Here is a 14,777-nt window from a genome sequence, read left to right as displayed (position 1 = left end):
CCACCGTTTGTTCTGATACCTTCTTAGGAATGCCACTGGTCCTACAAATGGTGCTGTTTGTTCTGACACCTTGCCTTCATGTTCTTAAGCTTCATGTTGTTCACTTGGAGATCTCATCTTGACTACGATCGGTTCTAATCACTGCATTGTTTTTTTCAAGCTGCTCCTAAACATCAGGTCATCTGTCCTGAGACTTCATCCTGACTGTAACTAGGTCCTACTCGTGACACTGCTGGTTCAGAGACCTCCCTTATACCGTGATAGGTCCTACTCGTGACACTGATGGTTCAGAGACCTCCCTTATAATGTGATAGGTCCTACTCATGGCACTGCTGGTTCAAACACCTCCCGCATACTGCAATAGGTTATACTCATCGCATCGCTTGCTCTGAGACCTCCCGTACTTGTTCCGAGACCTTCCTTTTACTGCGATTGGTTTTACTCATGATGCTGCTTGTTCTGAAACCTCCCTCTTTCTGTAACAGGTTCTACTCAAGGCATCGCTTGTTTAGAGACCTGACTCTTACTGAAGCAGGTCCTACTCATGGCATGTCTTACTCTGATAGGTTCTACTAGGTTCTGAGACCTCCTGCTGAGATTAGTCCTAATAAATGCACAGTTTGTTCTGAGACCTCCTCAGGACTGCCACTGGTCCTACAAATGGTGTTACTGGTTCTGACTGGTTCACAAGGTTCTGCCTTCATGTGAACTGTTCTTAAGCTTATTGTTCAATCTGATATCTCCCCTTGACTGTGATTGGTCCTCATCACTACAAGCAATACGTTAAGTTTGACTGGCAAGTACAATGCAAGTTACCAATGACAACAAACAACTACTCAAAAACATCCTTTAACTCCTCAATTTCATATGACGTAATGAAGCAAATGGTTAAAGGCAGCACTCATCTGAATTTGCCTGACTGACATTAAGAGGAGAGGCACTTAGTGTGGGCAGATGAGGGTGGAGTGATGCAGAGAGCAAGTGAAGGTCAATACTGCTACAGCTGGACATTAGTGAGAGAGAGAGAGAGAGAGACGCAGGGCGCCGACAGACAGGCTGGTGCCAGGCTCTGGGACAGTTACATGCAAGAGGAAATCACTTACATAAGCCTTCGTCAGAATAACACGCACACGCGCGGAGACACACACACACACACACACACACACACACACACACACACACACACACACACACACACACACACACACACACTTCACTTCTAGAGAAGCACTCAGCACTCAACAGGGCAGATTTGTTTATTTGTCCAGCCTGTTCTGTTTCCATTCTCCATTAAAGCAACCAGACGTCATAAAGGAATCTCTCCCCAAAATGAAGGTGAATATTGACCGTGTGTTTGGTGCTGCTGTCCTGGACGAATGAACTGGCCATGGGTCAGGCTGAGTTCTGCACTACCTGCATCCAGCAGCAAGGCTTCTCCACCACTTGGGCATACAGAGAGGTGACCGTGGTGCTGAGGGGAGAGGATGTGCTTCAGTAATGAACTCTCAGGCTGGATAATCAATTCACTCACCTCTACTACCACACTGACCTGCCTCTGCTGCCTCTGGCCAGGAGAGAGAGAGAGAGAGATAGAGCGAGAGCGAGCGAACAAGGAAGAAAGCTAGAGACTACAGCTCAGGCAAATGCATTAAACATGTCTATGGAGTTTAGACCTGCAGTGCACCTGGAGAAGCTGCTATCACAGCTTTGTTTGGGCCTGTGGAAGAAAAACAAGTCGGCCCACTGGGACGCTCAGCGCTCCAATCTCAGCTGAAATTTGAGCCGCGGACAAACCGAGCTGGGCATCCGCAGCACAAACTATTCCCTCTCCCTCAAGAGCGCCGGCTAACAAGCCCAGCCGAAAGCCAGGGCACACTAAACGGGGACAGCGCTTTCAATAAACATTGGAATGCATCCGCTCTCTCTCGCCCTCCCGCCATGGGGAGGAGGAGGCTTTCTCCGTTTTTACCAGCCGCTTCCGCACATCTCACGTCGTTCTGCGCGCTTACGCAACAGGATCGGTGACGAGGTGCGGCGGTGACAAGGCGGAGGCAGCGAGCTGAGCGGCAGCGCCATCAGGGCATTTTCCCATGAACATCACTGCATCACCCAGCCAAGTCGGAAAACACAAAAGGAGAGCAACAAAGCATCGCTGCTCTTTATTCATATAGCCCCGGGCTCTCTATTCAGCGAGCGGCAGCATGATGAAAGTCATTTAATCAGGGATGAAAATGATTTGATTAGAGTGTCACGTTACAATGCTTGCCAAATTGACTGATTCCTGCTTGGAGGTTAATCACAGGCCTATATTACAGGTATCCGCAAATGGATGTCCGACCCGGGGCAGATGGCAGCCTCTTTTCTCTCGGTGAATCGAGCAGAGAGCAAGTGCTGACCCGCACGCCGAGCCGGCCCAATCACATTTGTAATGGCTCATTAACAGCCGGGTCGGAGTGTAATAGGGTTGTGTGCTTCACACCAACCTTGATTACGGATGATTACGAGCAACAGTTTGCAGCATCCGCAGCACGTTCCCTGCCTAAACTCCTCAATCAGGAGTAAAGCAGGGCTGCTGACTGGCAGAAACAACACCGGCTGCTGGATCCCACTCACACACAAAAATGCGAGGACTGTTATTTTCCTAAGGGTGGAAGGTGTGTGTGAGGAGAGCACGCTCTGTAAATGAAAACGCTCGGCCCAGTCAGCGACCTTCGCAGACAGTGAGTCATCCTGCCCCCGGGTGACCTCTCAGTCAAACCCTTTTGCTCTCATGGGTCAGAGAGCCCAGCTTCTTCAGGACAGCCAATCAGGCTCTGGAAACCCTTGTCTCCCCTGCCCTCCAGGGCAACTTATAGCCAATCAGCATCACTCCGATTCACAGTGTGCCTTAAAAGGGCATGAAACAGAGAAGTGTATCTGATTGCTGTGGTGAGAGCAGCGAAAGCCGCTTGGAACAGAAGCTCACAGAGTGACATAACACTTGAAGAGCAGGCATCTGCAACCTCTAGGCCATTAGCCGTGGATTCATATACAACATGTCTCTAATGATGTCAACAGAATGGTGCAAATATCAAGGGCAAATCACATGCCCTCACCCCACTAATTGACAAGAAAAGCCAAGAGACACTGAAATGTACATGTACTTACAGCTATGTAGTAGACCTTGGCTTTCTCTACCAGCTTCCAGTTCTCCTCCAGGTCCAGATGCTTCTCTTTCTTATAGCAGTTGGCAGCAGCCAGATTAGCAACAAGAGACCTGAAAGCACAACAATAGAAACCAAATAAATTGGAGTTTAAAATAAATCACTGTCAACTCATTTCAGTCCAGAAATACAAGTTAATTACATACAATCGCTAAGCAACGGCTAATGAATGAATGAATGTTTTCAAAACAATTAAAGTTCTTCCATCAAAGTGGCTTCATATATATCACCATGGATAGATTTAATGTAAGAGCCCATTTTCAAGCTACACTGGTAAAAGGATAAGATCCTTGGGGAACTTTTGAAGAAGAGAGAAAGAGAAACCTCATAAGGTGCCTTGAGGAAAACTTTTCTTGAAGGTTCCTTAAAGCAGAGGTTCCTCCACAGTTTCAATTTGAAGAACCTCCAAAAGTTCCTGAAGGATCTTATACTTTTAAACAGTGTACTAGACCTGAAACAAAAAAAAAAAAAACACATCCGATCAGAGATCGATTTCCTCCCAGCAGTCACACTGGCCCATTTGAGCAGATCATGCTGCCGTAGCTATTCCATATAGCTGTAGGCTGAATGGGGCTGACATATGGACACTGCTTTAGAAAACAGCTGCTCAGTGTCAACTGTGCCAGAATTAAATATCAACACATACACCCCCCACGCAAATGCCTTACAAGACCTTTCCCATAAATAAATGAACAAAGAAATCAATAATGCAAGGGGAGTGTTCGGGTCCGCCGGGACCACTGTTTCTCCATTAACCTCCTGGTGGTCCTCGCATCAACAAAAACAACTAATTCCAGTTTGAAAAACAACCTCTCTCATTATTCACTTGTTAGCGAGAGGAAGCAGTCCCCACAGGCTAGCCGCTATTCTGAAGTTGCATTACCCCGAGAAAAGTGCCTGCGCTAGGTACAGTCTGCCCACAAATGAGAATCAATACAATAGTAGTCCTGCCCTTTGGAGAGGCAGCGCCAGACAGATTTGACTCCAACAGCAGCATAAGCACACTGCTGTCTGTCATGGAGCTCCAGGGTGCGTGGACTACATGCGGATGTTTTTTAAGCAAGGAGCGGGTCAAATAGACACAGTGTCATTGTCAGGCAAAAAAAAAAAACAACAACAAAAAAACCCCAAAAAAACATGTACGACTAGGATAAACAAAACTGTTTTGACAGACAAACTGCAGTTGGCACAGCTTTCCAGTGATCAGCAGAAGGTAAATTAGCATATTACTGTAAAATTGCTGGGGGGATGCAGTGTGAAATTCAGAATCATTGTTTTCAACAAGAGAAAACAATTCAGCTGCAGATAAATGTAGAAAATTATGATTCTGACAGCCTTGGTGAGGTGTCCTGTAGGGTTGGGCGCTAATACTGTATACAGCAGTATTCACAAAATGTTGGCGGGATCTCAAAATTAGGGTGGTTTATCAAAATTACAACATGCCCGATGTATCAAATTTCTATTCTGTGTGCATCTAGCACATACATAGCCACATAAGTTCATTTCCTCATGTGAATTTCCCCAAAAGCCCATTGTAACGAAGTTTAGACAGTAAACTAAATTCAACTTAAAGGCAGAGCATGCCAACCTGTTTGGTGTGGCGCAACAGATAACACCACTACCTGCCAGTGAACTAGCATACCATGTGGGAGACTGGAGTTCGATTCCAGGTTTGGGTGACTATGCTGGGCTACACCAATAAAAGTCCTTGGGCAAGACTCCTAACAGTACACTGACCCACCTCTGTAATATGAGTACCCTTGTAAGTCGCTCTGGATAAGAGCGTCAGCTAAATACCACAAATATAAATGTAAACCTGAATGAACCAGTCTACTTAATGTGCCTGAAAACAGCTGAAAACACTGTGATCCTAAGACCATTAATCTTCTAAGGATGTGTGATTGGAGCCTCAGTCTGTGTTGTGGTGTTTAGCATGCAAGACTAACAAATCTAAGCCTAGACAGCCGACTTGGAGTCCAAACTGTTTATCATCAACACTTGTGTTGGGGTGTTTGTGCACTGGGCATATCTGTAGCCGAGCTAGCTAAGCAAAGGCTAGCTAAATGAGTGGGCTACGAATCCAAACCCAAGGGAAAAAAAAACTTTAAAGTTCAGCTTTCTCTCTCAGTCACTGTTGTCTAATCATTTACGTAGACGTTTAGCCAGCCAAATTAAAATTTGTTCTGTGGGGAGCGGAACGTTATCAAGCTAACTAAGCCTTGAGCAAGGCACCTAAACCATGATTGCTCCCTGGGCAATGAGGTGGCCGCTCATCACTCTGGGTGTGTGTTCTTACTGCCCAAATTACGAGTGTGAGGGATTAGTGAGTGAGTGTTCACTGCCATGGATCGGTTGATTTCTGTTGAACTGCTGTGCAATGGCATTAAAGTGTACTTAATCATAATCTTTATCTTAACCACAAGTGATGCATTTACAATGCAAGTACAATGCAGAGTCCTCACTGCAGGCTAGTGAGAAATGACCTCAACACCCCCCCAGTCTGGTCTCAGAACAGCACCCTTTTAACCCAGCTTTCTGGCTGCTTGTCCTGCTCCATTTCACTGACCACACCAGAGTAGAGACGGCTGGAGACGGCCGTCTGCTACATGCAGAGATTCCCCTGAGCTGCTGGAGTGAGCAGGCTTTGGGAGCAGTATCGATAAAAGGTCAAACGTCCTGTCAGTCTATAAGCTGTGGGGGTGTACTCACATGTATCCATATCATAAGTGTGTGTGTGTGAGTATGTATGTGTGTGTATATATATATATATATATATATATATATATATATATATATATATATATATATATATATATAAATAAATAAATAATGTGTGTATATATATATATATATATATATATATATATATATATATATATGTGTGTGTGTGTGTGTGTGTGTGTGTGTTTTTGTGTGGTGTGTGACCTCTGCAGTCTCCAGTAATGAAAGAGTCTGGTCTGACAGGTGAGGCGGTAATGAGTAGTCTCATAAGGCCATGGCTGACAGCTCTATAAGCCTGCACTCTTCAAAACTAGCTCCCATTAAGCACGGCCCAGTCTGCCTAACACAGTGACGGCTAAAAAACAAAGAGAGCTCTCCTCATCATCCACTCCGTGCCTCACCCCTGGCTCATCAGCGCTGCCCACCACTAAACGCGCCCACTTCAAAACAGCCAGCGCTAATGGGCAACACACTTCCAGCACGGGCTGCTTCCAACAGCTCTCTGCACCTCCTGGAGACCAATCCACAATAAAGGGAGCATGATGACATGTTGCTTTCAGGCTCCAGCTCAAAGGAAGACGCTAGAGTGATGCTAGAGGCTCAGTTTCAGGGCCCCACCGGTATGATGTGTTTGGGTACATTTTTACATGTTTTTATAATACTTACCACAGTGATGTATGAGGTTTAGACTAACCAGTTCAGGTTGTATTGCAGGGCATATACTGGGTTTCCCAGTGGCACAGGAGTCTAAGGGTTTGAGTTTGAATCCCAGTCATGCTGGCCAGGTTTATAACCCTCCTCTGTCTTGTTTTTACTGCCACCTCAAATAGACCAGCATTATAGAGATAGTACTCAGGTGTGGTACAGCCTCATTTCTTTATTTATAATCCAACTGTATTATGTAACTCTGGTTATTGTATACCATTATTAAATATACTATATGAATAAAAGTATTGGGACACCTACACGTTACACCTATAGGAGCTTTAATGATCTCACATTCTAACTCCACAGGCATTCATGTGGAGTTGGTCCTCCTTTGCAGCTCTAACAGCAGGTCTGGAACTCTGCAGTTGGTGCGTCAGTAGAGCGCTGGAGACTTGTACTATGTACTATGCGCCTCAGTACTTTGCGACCCCAATCTGTAATTTTTTATGGTCTGACACTTATTGGATGATTTGCTGTGGTTCCTAAACACTTTTACGTTTCAATAATACTGTTCACAGAATTCAGCAAGCTCTTTAAAATCACGCATTCTTTCAAAAGATGTTTATAAAGGCAGGCTGCATGGCTAGGTGCTGGATTTTATACACCTGTGGCTATGGGACTGAATGGTACACCTGAATTTAATGATTAAGATATGTGTCCCAATATTTTTGTCCATATTGTGTATATGACTTTAAAGCAATATTTTAACCTACTTAATTGCATTTCCTATTATTCTAAAATCATACTGTACTAACTCTTTAACCTTGGCTAGTCCGGTAACCGCTGCTGGGTCAGGCTTCCAGGGTAGGGATATAAAGAAAGGAAAGGAAAAACCCACACCCTACTACAACACACTTGGGAAGCAGCTGGGGAAGTGCTAGTGGGTCGGCTAAGGTTAATTGCATAATAATATCAACCTAAAATCAATATCATCTAAAAGCTAATCCCACTATATTACTCATCAGACCTATTTGACCAATCCTGTCTCTTTTCTGATGAATATGCATTTTTGTGGTTAATTTGATCTTTTGTCTTCTAAACAATGGGTAAAGATTATCCACACAGCTAGAGCTAATTAGTGATTAGCTTTCGTTTATCATTAATGTGATCATATCTGCTCCTCTCTAGGGAACAGGAGCTTAAAAGGTGACACTCCAGCGCTACTATAAAATTTCCTGCTTTTATGGCCATTAAAATGAATCAAAGTTGAAAACAATCTGCTGATATCAAATGGTTAAGGTGGCAAGTAATGCGGTCTGCCCGCCTCATATATCAGCCTAGTCATGGAATCTGGCACCCTTCGGGGCCAAGTCGAGCAGTCGATCAAAATACCTCTGTGCTGATCTAACCCCGCTAAATAAATAAATAAGGAGCTCTGGCGGAAAGGAGTAGAACAGCCGGTGAGGGAACAGCCAGTCCCAATGCATGGTGAGGTGGGGTGTGTGTGCGCGTGTGTGTATGTGTGTGTGGTAGGGGGAGTGTTATCCTGAGGAAGCGATAAAGGCCTTCCCGGAGGAAAGTGCTCGCTGACCTGTTGTCGCCGGTGATGCAGGCGGCACAGGTCCCTGTAGGCTCCTCACTCTGCTCGTAGTAGTGCGCATCCACATGAGACTCTTCGGCTTTCTCCTTCAGGATCTCCCCAAACTTGTCTTTTCCAATGCAGCCAAAGAAGGTGGCCACTTTATGGGGCTTTTGGATCATCCACTGAAAGGAGGACAATGGGAGGGGAGAATGGGAAAAAGGGGGAGAAAAGAGACAGTGAGAGAAAGGAAAAGCGATTATTGTGAAATGTAAACAGTTTCTGATTTGGAGCATGGAAAAAAGGAAGGGGGGGGGGGGCGCGCGCTGGGTGACGTTGGATTTGCTGGGCTGGAAATAGCACTTCCAACGTCTGGAAGGTTTTCTACGCAGTCTGGTACAATTCCTGGAAAGGCAGTGGGAAGGCACAAGAGCGATTGCGACTATAGGGCTGTACTCACAAAGCCCAGAGGGAGAATTCAACCTCAAAACAGGAAGTAATAGCACTCCTAAAAGGACCGAAAAGATTTGGCTCCAGGGGGGAAAAAATAGTAATAAATCCTCAACTTCTTGACTTTTTGATACATATTAGACAAATCCCCCCCCCCCCCCCCCATTTTATCCCAAGAGATCCGGTTTACACAAAGCTCATGTTATCTTTGAACTGAGTGACAGTTCAACGAGATTACAGGTGTTATTCACTGACTGTTCCGAGTGAGCGGACATGTACTCTAACAAAGGCAGGGGTGCTTTGGACAGAAAGGTATTACAGGCGACAGAGAGCAGGCCCATAGAAGGCAATGGAGGGGCCAGCAGCACATGCCTGTGCTAAACTAGATTAAAGTGGAACACTTATTCCAGTACCCTGGATGCTGCCTAGCCACACAAACACGGTGACTTTGCCACTTTTATGGGGATAATGAAAAGGACTTTCCAGGTTTTTAGTGCTTTGGGCTTTAACCTCCAAAGATTTATGGCAGTACGCGATGCTACGCTTGCTTGTTTAACTGCAACCTTGCTATGGCTGCTGATGGGGCCCCTTGTGAATGAGACGCTCCCGCTGGCAGGGATGACCTGCATACATGAGAAATTCATCACTCGTGCTAGATAACCGTATTCATCAATGAGAGAAACATCCAGCCCTAATCACAGCACAGCAGTGTTTCTATATGCCGCCGCTCTAATTAATGCAGCAAACATGAAAACGTATCCTCAGAGGAAGAACCAGTGGTGCTGTACATGCAGGCTATAAAATTTGACAAATAACACATGGGGCACTGGGTAACACCTTTGGCTCATTTGTTTTATGCTATTGTTTATTCCCATAACAAAAGCGAAGACGTAACATACACCTGAGAACAATTCAACATGTGTAACTGCCGGCAGTAATAATTGCATCCGAGGCGCAGAACACGATAGAGCTGCACCGTAAATTATTTGACAGTTATTACGGCAATATTGACTTTTGCAATACTAATAGTTCTGTTCACACATGTTCTGTGGGGGTGTTGTTGAATCAGGGGAAAAAATATATTTGGACACTTTTGCAATATGCATTTTGACAGGCAAATACATTAGCAGTGCAGTATTTTTAAAACTCTGTGTACCGCTGCATTACAATCGCTTAAACGGTGCTATTTATGTTATTCAGAATGAAAGTTAGTGTTCAAGTACACAATTTCTACAGTATACTTAGAGTAATGTTTATTGCAGTAATTTTATATATAACAATAATGATAAAATATCATGTTATCCACCTTGAAATCAAGCCATTGAGTCAATACACAAAAAAGTCGTAACCATACTAACTATGGGAACACCCATTTTGTGTACACTACAGCTTGTGAACACTTTTCCTATTCTATTTATATTCCAGTGCTGTGAGATTCTTGAGCTGTCTTGCATGCAATGATCTTTTAAGGCCTATCCATAGATTTCTGGTGATCCTTAGATTTGGGGACTATGAAGGTTATATTTGTGCAGGTAATGCGAAACAGTAGAAGAGTGCACCACCACTCAGGAGCCTTCTAAACCTTCACAAAAGGTCTTGTGCAGTTTTGATTTGCCATACTACCAATCCTACAAGCTGTTCTCTCTGAAACTGGTCTTGGTGTTCCAGACCTCCACTGGACCTACACTGTTTCTGTTGACTAGTATTTCTTATTTACATTAAGAAGCAAAGAAAATGACTACATGGAAACACTTTCTATTGTATAGCCTTCTCCTGCTTTGTAGGTTTTTTTTCTAGAGTATTAGGCATCATTGAGACATTCTGACAAGTGGGACTTTTTATAAAGCTTTGAAATATTGCATTTCCTCACCTTTCCTAACAAAGACTGAACAAGCCGATCTCTATCCCCCTTATTAAGGCCTGAGAACTTGGTAAAGGTTGGAAGCTAAAATCTCTTGGGGTGCCAATATTTCCTTCATGTTGCTCCTTTATTTATGTGTTACAGTGCCAGAATGTTAAACTTTGGGATTCAACATCTGCATATATGTACATGGAAAAATACTGAATACAGCCATATCAGTGCAGTGGCTCCTAATCCCAGCCCTGGAGAGTCCACACTATGCACATTACTTTGTTTTCCCTTCATCTTGCACACTTGATTAAACTGATTTTGAGAACCACAGGCCTACTGTGTTCACGATGTACCAGAAAGTGTACTGGCTGAGGATTCACTTGGGTAACATGGAACTCGGAACATGGTGTTCACCACTTGTATTTACCGCTTTATTAGCTGTTTCTGTTGTTCAGTGCTGGGACATGGTGCTCCTGACAAGCCTCATGTGCAGTGGAGCAATGTTCTAACCTTTGCGTGTGAGGAAGAAAACAAAACACAACGTCCTTGTTTGAAACCTTTATACTGCAGGCATGAGACGTGTACGCAAATTGGACCAAAAGGGGGGGGGGGTTGGTAAGAGGAGCACGCCATCTGTTTCATCCATTCTCTTCCATCTCTTTCCTCCTTGAATTTGTAGGTCTTACTACTGTCATTTTAATAAACCATGTCAGGTACATATGTACATACACACACTTAACCCACCTGGTCTCAACAGCCCATTTGAGTATTGTTGCTGGCCATGTGCGTCCCTTTATGGCCACAATCTACCTACAATCTAATCTAATCTTTTCTAATAGCTACTTTTAGCCTGATGCACCATGTCAGAAAGCAAAAGCTGAATCAAACTGGTTTCATGGACCTAGTGGAGTTCAATGTCCTCAGTGGCTTTCCCAGAGATTTGGAGAATGGAAGTGCACCTGAAAAAATTAGCTGGAATGATGCAATGATGATGTCAACATGTACCAGAATCTCAAAGAAATGTTTTCTTCTATAATTCATGCAATTCATGAAGAACGCAGGCTGTTCTGAGAGCAAAAGAAGGCCCTACTTAGAATTAATGGCAATGCAAATAACCAAATGTAGTTAACTAATTGAGATCAATTACCTAGACGCACCCCGGCTTGATTACTGCCAGACCCATTTCAAACTTCAAAACCAGAACGCATCTACTAACATGGCAATGCAGCCCACTATGACGAAAAAAAAGTGCAGAACATTCAAGAAGTTCTGGAAATATATATATGTATGAAAAAGGGTTTCAAGCTATTTCTTCTAAGGTTCTTTCTAAGGTTCTGGGACTTCAGCGAACCCAAGCCAGAGCCCATATATCCAAATGGAGATCACTTGAAGGAATTTTGGTAGGCTGGTCACTTCTAGGAAGATGCACCACTGTTCCAAGAGTGCTTTACCACTCCCGTTTTTTTTTCCACAATAACAAATACGCATGCATCCGAACAGCATGATCCAACATATGTGCAACTGCCTGCAGTAATAATTTCCCTCTTGTGTACATAGACACTGACTGTCGTTACGCTTCATCACAGAACAGAGATCACAGCAGTGTCACAGGCCTCTGAATCAGAACAGAACAGCACCTCTGCAGCTCAGCTCTGATTCAAATCATCAAAGTCAAGCGGAAAAAAAAAACAAAAAAAACGCCCTCACAGACGCAGCCAATCAAAATGCGGCCGTCTGCCTCGCAGCCGCTAGTCTATTCGTCTCCATCTCCTGCAATAACCCCCTCCTGCTGACAATTACTTTCAAATGGGGATCTAAATAAAAGATGATACTTCCATTAAGACAAAGAGCTATCTGCAGGGTCGTGGCGAGGTCGGGCTACACCGGGGCGAGGGGATATTCATGCTCAGTCACATCCCAATTACCCGCCAGCAGCAGTGCTGGGGCGTGATCAAATGGACACAAGGGGCGCTTCATTACGCTTGGGGGGTGGGGTGGGGTGGGGTGGGGGGTTGAGAAGAGCGGAAATTAGGCAGCGGGCGGCTCCTGCTGCGCTACTCCCCCAAAGCTACGCACACTTAGCCGTGCGCTAACAGAATGCAGCTGCACGCAGGGAGATGGAGCGAGCATTTCTCTGACACTTATGCAGTTTGCTTGAGAGGTGAGAAACCACTGGAATGCATCTTTCAGACAGGGGGTGCACTTGTTTTCCCCTTTTGGAAAAGCTGACATGCGAAAGTTCAGCTGGTGGCATGGTCGTTGAGCAATTTTTGACAGCATAGAACTCAATCAGATGCTGATTTTTCTCAAAAATAACTTGAATATTCATACACGCCCAGTTATGAAATGCTGACGTTAGTTTGTGACGGTAGTTTATTTGAAGGGAAATCAATTTATGTACACTGCTCTTTAAAGCATTGAGGACAATGCTTTAAATAATCCAATTTTTTGCAATAATATTCCAATTTGTTTCTTTTTCAGTCAATTAAGGCTTGAAAAAAAATCAGAGACAAAATCCCTGAAAAAAACTAAATCGACTGAGCAGCTTGATAATAAAGTGTGTCTTTTTAGTGTATTTTGCTTAAATAATGACTTTATGATGTTCTTTTCCAAACTACTATTAAAGTAAGTACTGAAAGTCAGTCTCCTGACAGGAGAAAGCATTGAATCTCCTGAAAGTATTAGTTATGTAATAAAAGTTCCCTACAGGTGGTTTAGAAAGCAAAACGTTAAACGTAATAACCCTTAATAACCCTGTTCCAGAACAAAACTCTCATCTAAAATCTCTTCTCCTGGTTAATAAAGCATTAGTCATTCAGAGCAGCCCACAAATGAACAAGACTTTCAACTAGTTGAATATTGATGTCTTACGACTTCCATTTTACACACACACACTTCATGAGAGCTCTAGCTACGTTATGTTGTAACCAGGCTTTTAATCACCATTAATAAATGATAAAATCAAGCCTCCTATGAACATTTCTGAAAAGAAAGTCTGGAAAAGACGAGAAAGACGTTTATGGAAATGAATCAGTCTGGAAAAGGATTTCAAAGAATTTGGGACTTCAGCGAACCGGAGCGAGAGCTATGATCTCCAAATGGAGAAAACTTGGAACGGTGCTGAATCTTTCCAGACGTGACTGCAGGCCTGGCTCACCTCAGATAAACACTCAAGCATTTGAAAAAGACTACACTGACTAGACTGTGTGTGCGGTCATGTCCCCATTAATGTAAAGACAACTACTGGACATATCATCGTGCAAGCTCTACTATTTTTAATTAATACACTGATTTATACAACAGTGAGTTCCAGCCAAGCATTCTAAACGTGCTAATATTTTGCCCTAACAGCATGTATATGTCAATTATTTCGCAACTTATGTCCCCAAACTTTTGACGACCAGTGTATTTCATTATGCCACAACATACTTGAGCAATGATTCAAGAATAAAGCTAGTGTGTAGTGTGTGTTCTGCGCTGTCTCTGCTCTCACTGAGAGGCATTAAGGGTGACGTGCTGCAGATGTGAGGAGCTCTGCTTGGGACAGAACCAAGTGCGAGTGTGTGAGTGTGCGCATGTGTGTGTGCCCCAGTGGTCACCAGCAGCCTTTACTCTCTTCTCAGAGTTGCTCCACAGAACAACCAGGCTGTTAGACTGAAGGGCTGCCTTGATGGACTTCGCAATGCATTTAATGATGAAGTGTTTTAGAGTAGCCAAGACGGGTTTCTGTCAAAAGGTTATCAACCAGTAGCTTGACAGACTTGAACTACATACAGCCACCCATCCATCTGTCCATTTTCTTAATCGCTTCTTCCTGGTCAGGGCCAAAGGGTGTCCCTGTGGTCAAAGTGGATCTGGAGCCTACCTGGAATCAACGTGTGCAGGGCAGGAATATTCCCTGGACATGGAACCAGTCCGTCACCAGGGTACCACACACACTCATTCATTAATACACACACCCACACACCCTAGGGAAAGGTGGGAGAAACCCAGAGTACCCAAAGGAAACCAGCACAGGAAGAACACACAAAACTCCTCAGAGACAGTTTCTAGAGCTAGGACCGAACCCACAACCCCACAAAGCCTATGGAGCTGGGAGACACGCACACACACACTACCTGCTGCGCCGATCTGGACTACATTCACATCCAAAAAAAGGGCACGGATTCAGGTCAAGACGTGACTTCAACTCCTAATCCTATATTAACGAAAAAGAAAACAATTCACCTGATGCCAAGTGCTTCAAATAAAACGGCTCACACACAATGTCTGATTAGAGTGTTTTGGCAGTACTGGCTAATGGCAAAATTAGATTAATTTGCTG

At 44.1% G+C, this 14,777-nt stretch overlaps 1 protein-coding gene across 2 annotated transcripts in view; it reads right to left on the bottom strand.

Annotated features, from left to right (window-relative positions):
• The window catches only part of adka (adenosine kinase a), a 172,054-nt gene that overhangs the window by 85,761 nt on the left and 71,516 nt on the right, over positions 1–14,777 (bottom strand). For both annotated transcript variants that reach the window (XM_072678182.1, XM_072678183.1), the window contains exons 5-6: positions 8,164–8,336; positions 3,148–3,256 (exon numbers count right to left, since the gene is read on the bottom strand). In XM_072678182.1, the coding sequence (XP_072534283.1) occupies positions 3,148–3,256; positions 8,164–8,336 (282 nt within the window). The remainder of the gene's footprint in view (positions 1–3,147; positions 3,257–8,163; positions 8,337–14,777) is intronic.

Source organism: Salminus brasiliensis, chromosome 4 (assembly GCF_030463535.1).
Source record: "Salminus brasiliensis chromosome 4, fSalBra1.hap2, whole genome shotgun sequence".
Taxonomy (NCBI): Eukaryota; Metazoa; Chordata; class Actinopteri; order Characiformes; family Bryconidae; genus Salminus; species Salminus brasiliensis.
This window is presented reverse-complemented; position numbering and strand designations above follow the sequence as displayed.